The sequence below is a fragment of the Thalassophryne amazonica genome, chromosome 6 (genome assembly GCF_902500255.1).
Source record: "Thalassophryne amazonica chromosome 6, fThaAma1.1, whole genome shotgun sequence".
Taxonomy (NCBI): Eukaryota; Metazoa; Chordata; class Actinopteri; order Batrachoidiformes; family Batrachoididae; genus Thalassophryne; species Thalassophryne amazonica.
Window position 1 is genome coordinate 41,151,446 of NC_047108.1, and position 18,619 is coordinate 41,170,064.

Consider the following 18,619-nt stretch of genomic DNA (forward strand, 5'->3'; position numbering starts at 1 on the left):
ATATAATATATATATATATATATATATATATATATATATACATATATATATGTGTGTGTGTGCGCATATACAACCCCTGGCAAATATTATGGAATCACCAGCCTCGGAGGATGTTCATTCAGTTGTTTAATTTTGTAGAAAAAAAGCAGATGAGAGACATGACACAAAACTAAAGTCATTTCAAATGGCAACTTTCTGGCTTTAAGAAACACTATAAGAAATCAGGAAAAATAATTGTGGCAGTCAGTAATGGTTATTTTTTTAGACTATGCAGAGGGAAAAAAATATGGACTCACTCAATTCTGAGGAAGAAATTATGGAATCACCCTGTAAATTTTCATCCCCAAAACTAACACCTGCATCAAATCAGATCTGCTCGTTAGTCTGCATCTAAAAAGGAGTGATCACACCTTGGAGAGCTGTTGCACCAAGTGGACTGACATGAATCATGGCTCCAACATGAGAGATGTCAGTTGAAACAAAGGAGAGGATTATCAAACTCTTAAAAGAGGGTAAATCATCACGCAATGTTGCAAAAGATGTTGGTTGTTCACAGTCAGCTGTGTCTAAACTCTGGACCAAATACAAACAACATGGGAAGGTTGTTAAAGGCAAACATACTGGTAGACCAAGGAAGACATCAAAGCGTCAAGACAGAAAACTTAAAGCAATATGTCTCAAAAATCGAAAATGCACAACAAAACAAATGAGGAAGGAATGGGAGGAAACTGGCGTCAACGTCTGCGACCGAACTGTAAGAAACCGCCTAAAGGCAATGGGATTTACATACAGAAAAGCTAAACGAAAGCCATCATTAACAATTAAACAGAAAAAAACAAGGTTACAATGGGCTAAGGAAAAGCAATCGTGGACTGTGAATGACTGGATGAAAGTCATATTCAGTGATGAATCTCGAATCTGCATTGGGCAAGGTGATGATGCTGGAACTTTTGTTTGGTGCCGTTCCAATGAGATTTATAAAGATGACTGCCTGAAGAGAACATGTAAATTTCCACAGTCATTGATGATATGGGGCTGCATGTCAGGTAAAGACACTGGGGAGATGGCTGTCATTACATCATCAATAAATGCACAAGTTTACGTTGATATTTTGGACAACTGAAAGGATGTTTGGGGATGATGAAATCATTTTTCAAGATGATAATGCATCTTGCCATAGAGCAAAAACTGTGATAACATTCCTTGCAAAAAGACACATAGGGTCAATGTCATGGCATAGGGTCAATGTCAACCAGCAGATCTGATTTGATGCAGGTGTTAGTTTGGGGGATGAACATTTACAGGGTGATTCCATAATTTTTTCCTCAGAATTGAGTGATTCCATATTTTTTTCCTCTGCTTGGTCTAAAAAAGTAACCGTTACTGACTGCCACAATCTTTTTTTCTTGATTTCTTATAGTGTTTCTTAAAGCCAGAAAGTTGCCATTTGAAATTACTTTAGTTTTGTGTCATGTCTGTGATCTGCTTTTTTTTCTACAAAATGAAACAACTGAATGAACATCCTCCGAGGCCGGTGATTCCATAATTTTTGCCAGGGGTTGTATATATATATATATATATATGTGTGTGTGTGTGTGTGTGTGTGTGTGTGTGTGTGTATAAGCAACTTGTATAGCAGAGTGGGGGAGAGATTATGTGAACTTGGTCTCAGATCTGAATTTATTCTTTGCCCAAATATTGGACTTGCAGTTTGTACTGTTGCAAAGTATCATAATCTAATGAAACTTTAGGTATTTTTTTAAATATATATTTTGCATTAGTGACATTTTTCTTCTGGTGTAACGATTTAGTCTTCGGAGGGAACAGATGCAGCACTTTTCTCATATATCCTTGTTTTTATTGTTCTCAGATCACACCAAAAATACCACGAATGACATGGATACTGTTGACCAGGACAGCGTCATTAAACACCAGGAGGACCCTGCTTTGGACACCAGCCTCGGGTTACCCAGCTTGCCACACTCAAACAACAAATTCACTCAAGGTGTCGATAGTTCTGTGGACATAAACAACAAAGTCACTCAAGGTTTAGACGTTTTTGTGGACATGACCAACAACGTCACCCAAGGTGTGGATAGTTCTGTGGACATGACCAACAAAGTCACTCAAGGTGTGGATAGCTCTGTGGACATGGCCAACAAAGTCACTCAAGGTGTGGATAGCTCTATGGACATAAACAGCAAAGTCACTCAAGGTGTGGCCCTTTCTTTGGACATAAACAACAGAGTCACTCAAGGTGTGGTTAGTTCTATGGACATAAACAGCAAAGTCACTCAAGGTGTGGATGTTTCTTTGGACATAAACAACAAAGTCACTCAAGGTGTGGATGTTTCTTTGGACTTAAACAACAAAGTCACTCAAGGCGTGAACGTTTCTGTGGACATGAACAACAAAGTCACTCAAGGCATGGACGTTTCTGTAGACATAAACAAAGTCACTCAAGGTATGGACATTTCTGTGAACATTCCCACAGAGTCTGACCCTGAGCCCACACCTCTTTGTCCACCTCCTGCTACGGAGGAAAAAACCCAGCCATCTGACACCTCGCTCAATCTGCCACCTATTTTGTCACAACTGCAAGCTACGAGGAAAGTGCAGAGCAGGCAAAAGGTAACAAGCCTTCTGGCATAGGAGTGAATTGGATTACTGCTGTCTTACTGTTTGATTGTGCTGAACATGCACAAAATAGCTTGAAGTAGCTAATGTGTAATCCTGCTATTTCTCTCTGTCAAAGGGTCGTAGGGTGCAGCAGGGACCTAAAGTGGAGACATTCCATAAAACCTCTACCAAGGAGACCATATCTGTGATCCCACAAACACTGAACAGTCAGTATGCCATGAACGTGTGGAAGAGCTGGATGCAGTGGAGGCATTGCCATCCCTCCCTTGGCCCTCTATCTTGTGCGTAAAGAAATGTTGTCTTTGTTTTTAAAGATTCCATGTAATCCACAATTAGAAACACCTTTCTTTTGGTTGGCCTAGGTCATAAGGGTGATAACCTTTTAATCTTTCAGTAGAATAATGCTTTCTCTAAGAGCCATTTTCATTACTTTTTCCCCCTCAGCCTACTTGTCAGGTACTGTGTTACTAGCTCATTTTACATTCAGCGAGTTTTTTTAAATAAAGTGGCACTTTTAGATAGCAATTGGCTTGAGAGGCCCCTTTTACATCTAGCATTCCAATGTGTCTCATATCCAGATTCTTACAAATACGATTTTAATCTGATTACATTTGCACCTGTCTTCAGTTACTGCATTGAAATCTAATTAAGTTCCTGTGTCATGCTTACATCACACCTCTGGTGATCCACACAGGTTTGTTTTGTTTTGTTTGTTTTGCTTTGCTTTTGTTTTACATGGCAGGTGTGCTGGTGGCTGCACTATTGTGGTTAATTTTATTTATTTATTTTTAAATGAGGAAGAAACCATCAAGATGCCAAAGATGGACGCAAAGCAGAATAGTTATTTATGCAGCTGCTCTGCTGTGGTCTAGAAGACACACTATATGTGGAAACACAACACTGGGAGCAGGATCCATTTATCCAAATCTACTTATGCATTGCTAGTTCTTTATTCCCCAGTGCCCATGCTGGGGACCCAGAAATGTTGTTTGTGCATGCGTGTAGGCCAACAGATTACTGGCAATTTTCCATAGGTTGAGTGCAGGGACTCCAAATTTGCACCATATATACACTTCTTGAGGATCTCTTTCAAGTTTGGTGATGACTGACCTTGATCTAATCTTCAAGGTCACATGGTAAAAATAAAAAAATCCAAACAAAACTGAGAAATGCAGTACTTGCAATAACTTTCCACAGATTGGGTGCAGGGCCACCAAATATGCACCTCGGGCGCAGTCGTGGCTCCTGAAAAAATTTCTCAGGAGGGGCATTTTTTTCTTATGATGAATAGGAAGTTGCATCCAGGAACCCACTTATTCACATTGGGAGCAACTGGGAATTAAGGACCTTGCCCAAGGGCCCTTAGTGATTTTCATATAGATTTGTGTGTGTGGGTGTGTGTAACAATCTCGGGTAAAGTTAGAGGTTCTGGGTTCTTTTTGTTACATATGTCACAGAGGTGTTAAACAAGCTGTGACAAAAAATTCATCTTAAATCAGGAGAACATCTGTGAAAACACTCATAGAATTGTGGGACTTTGGAGCTGTTATGTAAAAGGTGATTTTGCACATTATGACCCCCGCAATAATTGTCTTATATAATTGTCTTATTATATGTGCTGTAATTAATTAATGTGTTATTTTGTCAGCCATAATAACATAAAGTAAATAATAATAATAACAAATGGTTTGCATGATGGTAACGCACTCACCAATGGCAGAAATGTCTCCCTGGTAAATCCACTTATTAAGCTCAGAATCTGAGGATGTGAGCTTCTCAGGGGTTTTGAACACAGCATTGATGGACACCGCAACCCGCGCTTTTCACAGGTGCGTATGATGTAAACACGCAATATGCTGTTCACACTTGGAACCAGAGGTGGGATTCTCAAGTCATGAATCGTCAAGTCTCAAGTCATAATGACTACCAATTTTTTGCAAGCTGACTTGCGACTTGCCGATTCGTGACTTGAGAATGACTTGACAGTGACTTCGTCCCACCTCTGCCTGGAACCCATAGAAATTGCATTGAAAGCTCCATTTTGTGAAAAATATTTATTTTACGTGAGAGTCTTGAAGAGGTGTGGTGGAGCGATTTTCAACCTGGCTGAAACTATGCAAGAATGGGCGGGACCTGACTGGACAGTGATATTCAGAGGCAGATCAAATGGTCTGGAACACTTACAACCACTGTAATGGGGTAGACTCAAGACAGAAAAAAAAAATCCTTGCTTTTCCCACTTGGCAGTGCATCGCCCAAATCACCCTTATGAACAATTCACCCCTGCTCAGGAGGATCTTTGTCGAGTTTGATGAGTGACCTTTATCTAGTAAGTACAGTACATGCCTTTGGCTTCTCCCTCGTTTTCACTCAGGGTCACCACAGCAGATCCAAGATGGATCTGCATGTTGATAAGGATGTTTTATGCCAGATGAACTTCTTGATGCAACTCCATATTACATGGAGAACGGGCAGGGATGAGTTTAAACCACAAACCTTCTGCACCGGAAACAAGCACACTTTGCTGCTTGAATGCCTCCCCTGCGGTGAACTTGATCTAATGTTTTATTTATTTATTTGTGTAATTTACATAGGTTCCCTGGGAACCTACAGAATGACTGTGTCAAACCAACAGTTATTTAGAGAGACTAAGATAAGAAAGACCACTTGCATTATGAGGGGACGTCGGCTACAAAATTTTGTCTGTATGGAGCATTTCTCGCAGCATGAGCCAGCATGTACAACCCCTGGCAATAATTATGGAATCACCGGCCTCGGAGGATGTTCATTCAGTTGCTTAATTTTGTAGAAAAAAGCAGATCACAGACATGACACACAACTAAAGTCATTCCAAGTGGCAACAATCTGGCTTTAAGAAACACTATAAGAAATCAGGAAAAATCAGTGTGGTACATGCAGTAGCGCATGACACTGATATATGCTTCCAGACCTGACCCAACTTAAATTTATTTTAAAGTACAACTACAAGCCCTTTTAAACACAAAGCATTACCTCAGCCTGTCTGAAGACCATTGCTGCTTTGCTTTGATTGGGACTCTCAAGATGACATGGGTGATAAACTCACTGAAATGTTCTGTTCTGCTTTTCTTTGTAAGCTCAACTGATGGAGGTGAAGAGAGATATCCTTCTTTGCACTTCTGATAACCTGAGGTGTGCTCTGAACTACTTCATCAATGAGGTGAAACATCCCAATGGACAGCCATACTCCCCTGATGGCTTGTTCTACCTCTGCCTCGGCATTCAACAGGCAAGACAAGAAATATATACATATACACAAACAGAGAACATAACTGTGGAAATCTCCCAAAAAAAGTCTACACCCCTATCTACAGTCGTATCCTGCATATTTCTTGTTACTATTACTAGTGTTTCACTTGTAGTCTATTAAGATTGGTGGACTGTCATGCTAACAAGTGACCTCACCTTTTTGTATTTATTTTTTTGATGGTATCATTGAAGAATAAGGCAGGCAAGCTACAATAATAGAACAGAACAATACAAGTAATACAAGCTACTACTTCCAGGAAGTCCAGGTAAACTGAAGTAGTAGCTTGTATTACTTGTATTGTTCTGTTCTATTATTGTAGCTTGCCTGCCTTATTCTTCAATGGTGCCATCATTGACAGCGTGGAGTCTTTTGTGGTCGTTGTGGACAAGGCTCTCTGATGGTAAAGCTGCCACTGAATATGCCTTGGACTTTATTTACATCAAATATGAAGAAATACAAACAGTATGGCACTCTATGGTAAATCTGCATGGAGTAGACAGTTCTCAAAAACTGAGTCACTGTGCAAGGAGAAGAGTGATGAAAGCCACCAAGACACCCAGACAACCCAGAAGAAGTTATAGGCTTATGTGGCTGTGATTGGGGGAATTGTGCACTGTGTAAATTTTGCATTTTACATCACCGCTCTTAGCTTCATATAGTGAAGCAGATAGCAGAATATTTACAAAGGAATCTTTAAAAATGTGCTAGAAGCACCAAATTTGGCACAAATACTCCTTAGACGTTACTCTTTAAAAAAAACTGATTGGCCACTTGAGTTTTCAATAGGCAACCAGGTAGGGGACAATTAAAGAATTACACAGGGATCAAAATTTAAAAATGCTTCAATCATATTGAAAACTATACCAGATTATTTGTCTGATTATGGAGTTATGAAGAAAAACAGCAAGAATGGTGACAAAGGTAAATTTCAGTTTGTACAGGGGTCAAAAGTTAAGTTGTTCCAATTTTGGGAAATGCGGTGCAAATTATTGGTTGTGCTAATAGGATCAATACATGGAATAGTTTTGACTGTGTTAAATGCTTGGTCTCCAAAGTAAAGGTCTGTGACATGTGACATATGTTACCCTGTAACATGATAACTAGACTCAACAAAAATATAAACGCAACACTTTTGGTTTTGCTCCCATTTTGTATGAGATGAACTCAAAGATCTAAAACTTTTTCCACATACACAATATCACCATTTCCCTCAAATATTGTTCACAAACCAGTCTAAATCTGTGATAGTGAGCACTTCTCCTTTGCTGAGATAATCCATCCCACCTCACAGGTGTGCCATATCAAGATGCTGATTAGACACCATGATTAGTGCACAGGTGTGCCTTAGACTGTCCACAATAAAAGGCCACTCTGAAAGGTGCAGTTTTGTTTTATTGGGGGGGATACCAGTCAGTATCTGGTGTGACCACCATTTGCCTCATGCAGTGCAACACATCTCCTTCGTATAGAATTGATCAGGTTGTCAATTGTGGCCTGTGGAATGTTGGTCCACTCCACTTCAATGGCTGTGCAAAGTTGCTGGATATTGGCAGGAACTGGTACACGCTGTCGTATACGCCGGCCCAGAGCATCCCAAACGTACTCAATGGGTGACATGTCCGGTGAGTATGCTGGCCATGCAAGAAGTGGGACATTTTCAGCTTCCAAGAACTGTGTACAGATCCTTGCAACATGGGGCTGTGCATTATCCTGCTGCAACATGAGGTGATGTTCTTGGATGTATGGCACAACAATGGGCCTCAGGATCTTGTCACGGTATCTCTGTGCATTCAAAATGCCATCAATAAAATGCACCTGTGTTCTTCGTCCATAACAGACGCCTGCCCATACCATAACCCCACCGCCACCATGGGCCACTCGATCCACAATATTAATATCAGAAAGCCGCTCACCCACACACGCTGTCTGCCATCTGCCCTGGACAGTATGAACCGGGATTCATCCGTGAAGAGAACACCTCTCCAGCGTGCCAAACGCCAGCGAATGTGAGCATTTGCCCACTCAAGTCGGTTACGATGACTAACTGGAGTCAGGTCGAGACCCCGATGAGGACAACGAGCATGCAGATGAGCTTCCCTGAGATGGTTTCTGACAGTTTGTGCAGAAATTCTTTGGTTATGCAAACCGATTGTTTCAGCAGCTGTCCGAGTGGCTGGTCTCAGATGATCTTGGAGGTGAACATGCTGGATGTGGAGGTCCTGGGCTGGTGTGGTTACACGTGGTCTGCGGTTGTGAGGCTGGTTGGATGTACTGCCAAATTCTCTGAAATGCCTTTGGAGACGGCTTATGGTAGAGAAATGAACATTCAATACACGAGCAACAGCTCTGGTTGACATTCCTGCTGTCAGCATGCCAATTGCACGCTCCCTCAAATCTTGCGACATCTGTTCCATTGTGCTGTGTGATAAAACTGCACCTTTCAGAGTGGCCTTTTATTGTGGGCAGTCTAAGGCACACCTGTGCACTAATCATGGTGTCTAATCAGCATCTTGGTATGGCACACCTGTGAGGTGGGATGGATTATCTCAGCAAAGGAGAAGTGCTCACTATCACAGATTTAGACTGGTTTGTGAACAATATTTGAGGGAAATGGTGATATTGTGTATGTGGAAAAAGTTTGAGATCTTTGAGTTCATCTCATACAAAATGGGAGCAAAACCAAAAGTGTTGCGTTTATATTTTTGTTGAGTGTAAGTATGACAGATGTGCAAACTATTCCTTTTTAAAACCCTATTAACTCAACCAATAGTTTGCATCACTTTTGACCAAAATTGGAGCAACTTTAACTTTTGACCCCTGTACAAATTGAAATTGACCTTTTGTTACCAGTCTTGCTGTTTTTCTTCATAACTCCATAATCAGGCAAATAATGTGGTGTAGTTTTCAATATGATTGGAGCATTTTTAAATTTTGACCCCTGTGTAATTCTTCATTTGAGCCCTACCTGGCTGCCTATTAAAAATTCAAGTGGCCAGTCAGTTTTTCAAAAGAGTAATGTCGAAGGAGTATGTGTGCCAATTTTGGTGCTTGTTTCCAGAAATTAACAATTGTTACTGTTATCTGCTCCACTGATAGTGGAGTAGAGCAAAATGCAAAGCTTGCACTGTGCACAATTTCTCCATTCATCTTATGCTCCTCTAGTGAGGGTGGATTAGCACTGGAGGCATGATGGGTCAGAGGACCTGAGCAACATCTTTTTGTCTCGAACTGGGTTTACAATAGTTTCAGTTCCTCTACCAGTGAGGCATCCGCACTGATGATCTCCGTCTTGTTGCCCTTGTAGTTGGTAAGATGCTGTAAACCTTGCCACACCTGCCTTGGGTTGTTGTCAACCAGATGGTTCTCCACTTCTGTTTGTAGACTGTCACTGCAACAGTCTTTGCTTGAACAAGGCACAGCCCTTCTTGTGCCCCCCATAACAAACAGAGCATCAGTTTTGCGGAACTCAGCAGTCAATTCAACGTAACATCTACGAACCGGAAACAACAGACTAGAATTAGTCTCTGCACCAGAATGTGGGGCAAAGACGGCCAAGATAACAGGCTGGTTAACATCAAAACCCAACTTCTCTTTGGTAAAAAGGAAAGGTTAGGCCATAGAGTAACCCCTGACCCATCAAAATTCCAGCACACACCATTCTCATCAATTGACAAGGCATGCAGCTCACCAACACGCCTTGCAGATGAAATTGCAAGGAGGAATACTGTCTTAACAGACAACCATCTGAGGTCACTGCCTCCTCTTAGCGGCTCAAACGGTGAAGAGCTTTAGCCCTCTCGGACCAATGGAAGATCCCAGGATGGCCCACGTGCATCCCTCGGAGGCCGAAGCTGGAAAGCACCTGTTAAAAAATGGCATATCAAAGAGTGCGACCTTATTGAGCGAGCATCCACCATAATGTGCTGAGCAGATACAGCACCAACATAACCTTTCATTGTAGAGACAGAAAGACCACTGCCAAACAATGTTTGAAGATAGCTAAGCAGCACTGGGTGTAGACCCAGAGCTCTCTGGGTCTACACCCTGTGTACTGCACCAACAGTTAAAAAGCTTCAATCTATATATATATATAATTGTCATATAATGCCCTAGTGGAGGACGCACGGGCATTCAGTGCAGTTTGTACAACAGCTTGTTCACAAGAGTTCAGCATGGAGTCTGGCCCTTCAGGGGCCACACATTACAGCTGAAGAAGTTCAGGGCACCCCTCCAACTAACGACAAAAGGTCCCTCCTCTGAAGGAGAGGCTACATCCTGGTTCAGTCACCACTCATCCAGTAGCAGTTTCTATCGTGAGAGCAAATCTGCAGCATAGTTCTGCATGTCTGGTAGAGGCACAGCTCTGACACTATGCAAGTGAGGCATCTCTTAGAGCAACCTCCTGGTGGAAGGGCAAAGAGGCCAGAGGAACATCACGTGTCATGAACTCCCTGTCTCCCCAGAGCCGAAGATGTCGAAGGCACTGGCCGGGAAGATGTACAGTTCTGCTTTGATGCAGCTTGAGGTCAAGGCCCCAGCTGTTGAGCCAGATTTGTAAGGGCCACAAAAACAGGAGTCCCAGAGGTACTACTGCTGATACTGCAGTCAGTCTCCCCATCAGCTGGAAGAGCAGATCATAAGTCAGTCCTGCATTCCTGCAAACACCGGCGAGCAGAGTGAGAATATCATCCACTCTTTGTGGGGATAGGCAGGCTTTTATCACCAGTGAATCGATTGCAATGCCAATAAAAACTACCCTTTGGCTTGGAATGAAGGAGCTCTTTGTGAAATGCACAGAGAGCCCTAGCTGCGACATGTGGTTCAGTAGGGTCGAAGTGTCATCGAGTGATTGCTCGGAGCGCACACAAGCCAGTTTCTAGATATGGAAGAATCCATAACACACAAGCCTGCAAAAGACAGAGTGTTGTTGCCACACACCTGGTTAATGTACGGGGAGCGATGGAGAGTCCGAAAGGGAGTACTCTGAACTGGTACGCCGGTCCCTCGAAGGCAAACTGTAGGAGCTGCCTGTGGTGACACTGACACTGGGATGTGGAAATAAGCATCCTTCTGATCCACACTGGTAAACCAGTCTCCCTGCCAAATTGCCTGGAGAACGTCCGTTGTGCGGAGCATGCGAAAACGCAGCACCTTCAGGTACCGATTTAAATTTTTGAGGTCGAGAACTGGATGAAAACCACCATCCTTTTTTGGAACTCGAAACTAAACTGAATAGAACCCTCAAGTGATCTGAACTCTGGACCTGTTCTATGACTCCTGAAATTTCCTGCCTGAGAACAAGAGACCTCTCTGGGTCTGTAACAACCATAATCTTTACACCATTGAACTTGAGGGGGACTATGATTGAAATGAATATTGTAGCCCCTGACCAACGTGGAAACCATCCATTGGTCTGAGACCAAGGCCCGCCACCGGTTAAGCTGTGTATGGGCAAAAATGACCAGTGGCCTCGTACCGGGTGTCAAATACGACTGCTGGGGGCCCTTGATGATTTCAAGAGACGAGCATGAAGGTCCTGTTTGTCCCACCGGTCATTTCTGGGAGGTCTACCTGTAGGTGGCCGAAAGGTGGACTGCTGGGAGGGCTGATGAAGCAGACCCCGATCTCAGGGAACATGTCCTCTCGCAGGTTGGAAGCCACCTGTGTGCTTGGGTTGGCACCTGGGAGTTTGCTGTAATTCAGCAAATTGCTGGCAAAGCCTATTTGCTTATATAGCATGCTCCAGCGTCTGTTGGGCTGTAGACATAAAAATCTGGCCTGGGATGACAGGCAAGGTGTGTAGTGATCTCCTGCATGCCTTAGACAAGGGGGATTGGTCAGGCTATGGTCAGGGTGGACTTCAACCTGCCAAGCTCTCATGACATGTAGGCGAAAGCCCATCATAAAGGATCAGTGTAAGGGCAAGGTAAGACAGGGAGTTCCTTAGACCAGTGATTTTCAACCTTTTTTGAGCCGCGGCACCCTTTTTATATTTACAAAATCCTGCGGCACACCACTGTCATGTGTCACGTGTCATGCACCACTAACTCGACTGTCTCTACACGGTGCATTAGCACGTCAGCAAGACGTGCGGTACAGATATGACGTAACATAGTGTACTATAGTCATGGAGCTGTATATAAGAACTAGAGAGCGCAGTCCCAATGCTGCACACTAAACGAAAACGTCCCTTCATGGACAGCAACATGACGTCTCCTAACCGGGCAAAAATATTGACGAAGTCCCCGGATGTTAATGCATTTTCAATGGAGATTCACGACTGAACACACTCAGAAAAATGCTCGCAAAATACGTGTTAAAATGCCATTTTGTCCTGGATATCGAGCCAGTAAAATTAAATTAACTATTAAATTATTAAATTATTAAACTTACTCTGACACACACACATTCACAAATATTAGTGTTGAAAGTTACACGGATCTGCGCTGATAAGCTACACTGCTCGGCTGAGCTGCAGCTGCTGTTCAACGCAGCGCGGCTCCTAAAACCATCACAATACATTTATATATATTATATTTTTACACAATTATCCTTTATTGACCGAGTTTCATTCATGAAGTCAGCGGTGTGTGTGTGCACATCTCTGTGTGTGTGGCAGCACAGCGCGGGTCATTAATCTCATTATTTTAAGGTGCAAAAAAAAAAAAAAACTCCCCAGTCTTGTCCAACAATTTTTAGTCACTAACGACAAGAATTTTAACTAGACATTGGTCTAGCAGTGAAAAATATCAACTAGACATAAGTGAAAATAATGATCCGTGTCATCGGGCGACATAGGTACGGCAGGAGACATACAGCTGTTTATCATCCAAATATCACGGTCAAAGTGACAATAAGAACCAAAACCACGTACTTATGGAAGGAAATATTGTCTCCCTTGTTCCTCCGTTTGTGACTTTGCCAACATGCGCAGCTTTCCGGCATATTCCACCTGTTTCTTGACGAAACTAAGTGAACTTCTATGCACACAAATCACTCACTTGCCCGGAATTAAAATGGCGATCACGCCTCCTTGTCAGCACATGGCTCAGCGCGCTGTGCTGCCATCTACTGGAATAAAAGAGCATTACACCATTTGCCACATAATTACAGCACATACACCCGATAATGGTGATATTTGATAATTGCCCACGGCACCCCGGGGTGCCACGGCACCCCGGTTGAGAATCACTGCCTTAGACGACCAATTCGAGTCTCTGTGTCATCCTGTGTGACCCTACACTGAGGTCATGGACAACAGCTCTCTGGTCAGGCATCATCAGCGGGTGGTATAATCAGGCTACTAACAACACTGTCAACTGATGGCATGTGGTCTAAGCCATACTGTGTTGCATCAGTCATTGCACACAGTGCCCTGCAATCCTGTGGCAAATGGGTGAAGGATTTAGGATCAGACCAGCACCTCTGCAGCTCTTCAATATATGGTAAGGGGGGTGGGACACTGAACGCTGGTTTCTGAGTGACCCTAAAAAAGGCACTAGAAGGAGCAGTCTCTGTGGGAGGAGCATCAGTGCCAAGCCATGACAGGGCCAACTAATGGTTCTTCTTAACAATGGATAGATCAGACTCAGACATCTGAGGAGAGTCCGTGTCTAAGGTGTGGGAGTCCATTACGGAAGGAAGAGGGGAACGATCCTCCTGTTCTTGGTCCTCAAACTGACCTGCCAGGCCCACACTAAATAATGACTCAGATGCTGCAATAGTCATAGCATCCTCATCACATTTCAGGAATAGCAGAAGCTGCAGAAGGCTGGAGACAAAGGAGCAATGACTTCATCTGAGCAAATTCAGAGGCTAGCATGTCCAAGTTTTCAGACAAGATCAGGTCATGGCTACTCTTCTTTGCTGTAGCAGTAAGGGCCTCAGCGTATGGGCGTTTACGTGATTTGGAGGCCAGCATTGCAGAGGGCATCTCAGCTTTAAACCTGGCCAGTCTAGCCGATCTCTTTGCCAATGGTATGGAAACACAATTGAAGAATGCGTCTTCTGTGAGTGCTTGTTTCAAGTGTCCAGGCCCAAGACATGATGGGCATAAATTATGGCCGTCCTCTGGGCTCAGAGGGGCCAAACAGCTACTGCACGCTTGCACCAATAAGGTCGACATTAGGGTGTGTGCATAGCAGTAAGTGAAGCATACTAAGGACGTAACGCAATCAAACACTCTGGTGATACACTGTAAAACGGGAAGTGGAAAGCACACTCCATCCACCAGCCATGTAAACTGAGAGCTAGCAAGCGGAAAGCACTCACAGTAGAACCATGTGGACTTTGGAATTTCGCAAGCCCACTTTTCTAGTTGAAACTGTGATGTGTTGTATCATCCAGGTGAGTTACAGTGCCCGTGGCATTATCTTTTGCTTTTTACGATGTGTTGGGGTCACAGAAATGTATTTATTTTAGGATGGGTGTTTAATAAACTTTAATTAAAAAAAAAATTTAATTGTGGGTGGCCGGTCAATCAACTTTCTTCAAAAAATTTGGTGGGGTGATGCTCAGGCAGGAGCAGTCCAGCGCACAGATACAGTGGAAACAAATGCCACATAACACATGGCATACAGATGACATCTAAAAACTACAACCCAAGATTCTCTGTAATATTATTGTAATTCATAATTGAAGTATAATGACATTCAGTTTCATTTCTGTTCTGAAAAGGCACCAGAAGCTATTTAAAATTTCGAAATTTAAAATTTTCTCACAAACATCTTGTCACACTCTCCCCCATGAATGTCTTTGAAGTTTGCTGTGGCTGCAAGAAAATATGTGCAACCATGAATTTTGTATTCCAACTTTTACTTCTTTCCTTAATGAAACAACTGATTTTTTTTGTGTGTGACTGTTTTGTTTCTTGCAGTACCTGTTTGAGAATGGTCGCATGGAGAACATATTTAGTGATCTGATTTACTATGAGTTCACTGTGGAGTTCACCAGGGTGCTGAAAAGTTTCAACCCCCGGGTCACAGCCAGTGGTAAGTCATTACTTATTCACCTAAAATTGCTTCTCACTTCAGATAGAAAGGATCTAAAGTGAAGACATTAAAGCCCATATGAAAGCTGAATAATTCTGTATCACTTTGCTGCCAGAATACAATAAAAAATAAATATTACAAATAAAGTGCCTTGAAACCCATGCCCAAAAATTGTCCTTGAAAAATGAGACAGAAATATGTATCAAGTAAGCAAACAATACTTGAAACAAAAAGACATTGCAGCATCAAGCCTTTAATAGACAAAAAAAAAGGTAACACGTAGCTCAGCATCATGTCACATTCATAGTCTGAACAGATCCATGTATGCACACACATAAAGAGCGTGATGTTATTTGGCCCAAAAGTTTGACAGGGCTGTGAAAACTCCACATCATGGGGAGGGGAGCGGGGGGTGTCCATGCTGTACTCTGTAATCGTGACGTCACCGAGTTCGAAAATGCCTATCGCAAAGCGACATTGTGTAAGTTTTATAAATCCACGGACACTGATTTGTATAACAGATACAAATCAGTTCCACTGAGAAAAATGCCTCACTCAAAGCGTGGCTATTGCGACAGTTGTCGTAAAGCGGGACTGGTTGGTTGCTACGGCAACACTTTGTGCCTGGCTGCTGCAAGACGCTGTTCTTAAGCTAAACGTAGCATGTGGACATCACATACTTTTAGAGCTATCAAGTTTTTAAAAGAAGAACTTTGCAAGTATGTCTGTGTCACAGAGCGACGTCTGACAGAGGGAAGATGGCGAGAAAGACGGGGCAGAAATGTTTGATAAGGAATCAAGAACCCATGGAATTGGCACTGGCTTGAATTTAAAGTAGTCATCATGAACACATCCGAAAGATAAAAGAAACAGGAAAGCGAACTGCATCTTGTACCATCAGGAAACATGGTAAAAAAAAAATTCTCCCTGGGAAATAAACATTGTGCTGTTCAAACAGGATTTCAGACAAGATTATGTGACTTTTTTAAAATTAATGTAGACTTTCTTTCATTGGAAAAAAAGACACTGTGGCTTTGAATGGATTTACAGTAATTCACACAAGAATGACTTTTTTACTGTAAGGTATGTTAATGATATTGTTCCCTGATTTTCAAAATATTCTACAAGCTTTACCTGTGGTTTTTGTGGTCTTTTCAGTGTTCATGAATATCATGTATTTTAATTGTTCTGAATTAATGCATAATTTGGTTTATATTCTGTTATTTCAGCATTATCATTGACAGTTCAAATGAAAGATTGACTCTAGGATCATTTAAATATGCACTTCTTTTGAGTTTTTTTTTCCTTCCAGGAGATGCTGAAAATGTATCATTAGATATAAAACTAATTTGGTTTCTGGGGCTACTGGCCACCATTAATGAGCACTTTTCGTGTTTATGATTTTGTGGTTCTACTTTTACTCATTATTTTGCACTGGTAATGTACTTTTCATGTCAGTACATTTGCCATGTGGCTTCTCTTCATAAAACTGGAGGAGATAACGCACAAAGCAACTGCAGTTTCTGTGCTGCTTGCAAGATGAAAGGAGAGAGAGAGACAGAGAGCAAGCGAAAAACACCTGTTTTGGACTATGTGCAACACACCATAGAAAAAGAATCATCCAGTTCTGGCAACATCTCAACACAGTTTTTCACTTCAGCATCTAAAAACCTAAACGGTTACATGACTGAGTGCTTGTTGTGCCTCTAAAAAAAAAACTCTCCACTTTTATCCTCACCCTCTGTCAGGACATTAAAGGGTCTGTTGAAAGCAGACTCATTCTGCTATTTCATTAAGGGCTAAGAAAGAATCCAAATAGATTATCTGCCAAGTAGCATGACTGATTAGATAAAATCATCTCCACCACTTTTACTTCTAATGTGCGTTTAATGTGCGTGTGTCAGCCAGTCAGCAGTGCCACAAAGTTTCACCATTATCACAACACCAGTTCTTGTTTTAATTATTCTGACATGGGTGCATGTCCATTGCAGTGAGTTGCACATAAAGACGCTTTTTTTTTTTTTTGCCTGGAGTGTTGATCCAAATGTGGAGTCTGTCCGAAGCCACACTTACACTAATCATTTTAGTAGGGGAGCTGGGTTTTCCCGTATAGAATCTGTAAATATGGCTGAACTGTTACTGAATGTACTGGAAATGTATTCATTATAGAACATTACAAATACTTTGATTTTGAAAAGTAACAAATAGTCACACGGGGGAAAAGAAAATCCTGTATTGGTAAAAAGATGCATCAATAAACATTTTATAATCAAATTGCAGTGCCTAAGGTGCCGAAAGATTCCCACTTTGAGCCAGCCCTCGTACATTGGGAGTTTTCCCAATTTCTGATTGATGCAAATGTTAAAACATTAACGTCATGTGGCTGTCTGCCTCACATTTTTGTCCTTCTGTTTGTCCAGGCTGTATTAGGTCATGTGTGGAGGAGGAGTTTTTGTGGGACTGCAAACAGCTGGGGGCGTACTCCCCCATTGTCCTCCTCAACACCCTGCTCTTCTTCTGCTGCAAGTACTTTGACTTCTCCACAGTGAAGCAGCAGCGCCAGCTGTCCTTTGCCCGCATGAAGCTCTTTACCAAGACAAACTGGAACAACACAAGAACTACCTTTCTGCGCTTCTATCCTCCAAAATCTGACAACACGGAGGCCGAGACAGGTACGTTAATGAACAGAGGCCGGTCAGTATCTGTTAATGAGGGCATACTCACACAAGGCCCAGGCACCTTGGACCATGCTCGCAAACCACTATGCCCCTACCCCACTCTCACACTGTGTCAAAATAATATGACTTTAGTTTTGAGACAGAGCGCTCTCCCACACACCATAATAATGGGGTACATCACTGAAAGATTGCGGACCTTAGCTTTGTTTGGATGAGGTCAGTTTTATATAAGGAGTTGAAATTATGTAATAATTATGACCAACTAGCACGGGATATGAAAGCTTGACATAAATGACTAGTGGGAGCACCTACTCGGTAAACATGCCAGACACACAGCTGTCACTTCTCAAAAAAACAAGCAAACAGAAGAAATACCAGGCTCCTGTGCTTTTTTCCCAGCTCTGAAAGGATGATTCATCTATTTTTCATCTACATGCAGTGCTCTGTATACACATGACAAAACTGGTGATCCACTGACACACAGTGATCATTATTTATGATCGCACTGTATGCAGCGCACCACTGCAAGATGAGGCAGACCAGCACCAGCTGGCCAGCTCCAGCCACCTGTACTCTCTCTAGTCCTGTGCACGGTCCAGAGTGCACAGTGTGAGTATGGGCGTACTCGCAAAAACACTCACTCACCCACCCACTCTTCATAATAACACTTTTTGAATCTCTGATAATGACAAAGTCAGTATGGAAACATTAAAACGTGCATGTCTGTGGCATGTCATCTGATGAACTATTTTGTCATTGCATTCAAATTTCAAAGACATCATTAATTTATTTAGTGAGCCATTTCAATATTTAAATCAGTTTTTCAAAAAAATAATATATTGTACTTTCCAGAGTGTAAGTGGCACCTGTCAAAAAATGCCTTTTAAGGAGGCGGGGGCGGGGGGTGATACAAGTTGCACAGGAGTAGAGGTTGCAGTTTTTTCTGCATTATCAGCTTTTTTTATTAGGGATTTTTGTGTTTTGTTGTAGTTTACTTTTATTATTATTTATTTTGTTATTGG

The 18,619-nt window shown here is 42.2% G+C and overlaps 1 protein-coding gene across 1 annotated transcript in view; it reads left to right on the forward strand.

The window, feature by feature from the left end:
• The window catches only part of LOC117512091, a 197,982-nt gene that overhangs the window by 160,474 nt on the left and 18,889 nt on the right, over positions 1 to 18,619 (forward strand). The window contains exons 36-41 of the mRNA XM_034172052.1: positions 1,871 to 2,005; positions 2,465 to 2,631; positions 2,756 to 2,921; positions 5,757 to 5,908; positions 14,805 to 14,919; positions 17,340 to 17,591. Coding sequence (XP_034027943.1) covers positions 1,871 to 2,005; positions 2,465 to 2,631; positions 2,756 to 2,921; positions 5,757 to 5,908; positions 14,805 to 14,919; positions 17,340 to 17,591 — 987 coding nt within the window. The remainder of the gene's footprint in view (positions 1 to 1,870; positions 2,006 to 2,464; positions 2,632 to 2,755; positions 2,922 to 5,756; positions 5,909 to 14,804; positions 14,920 to 17,339; positions 17,592 to 18,619) is intronic.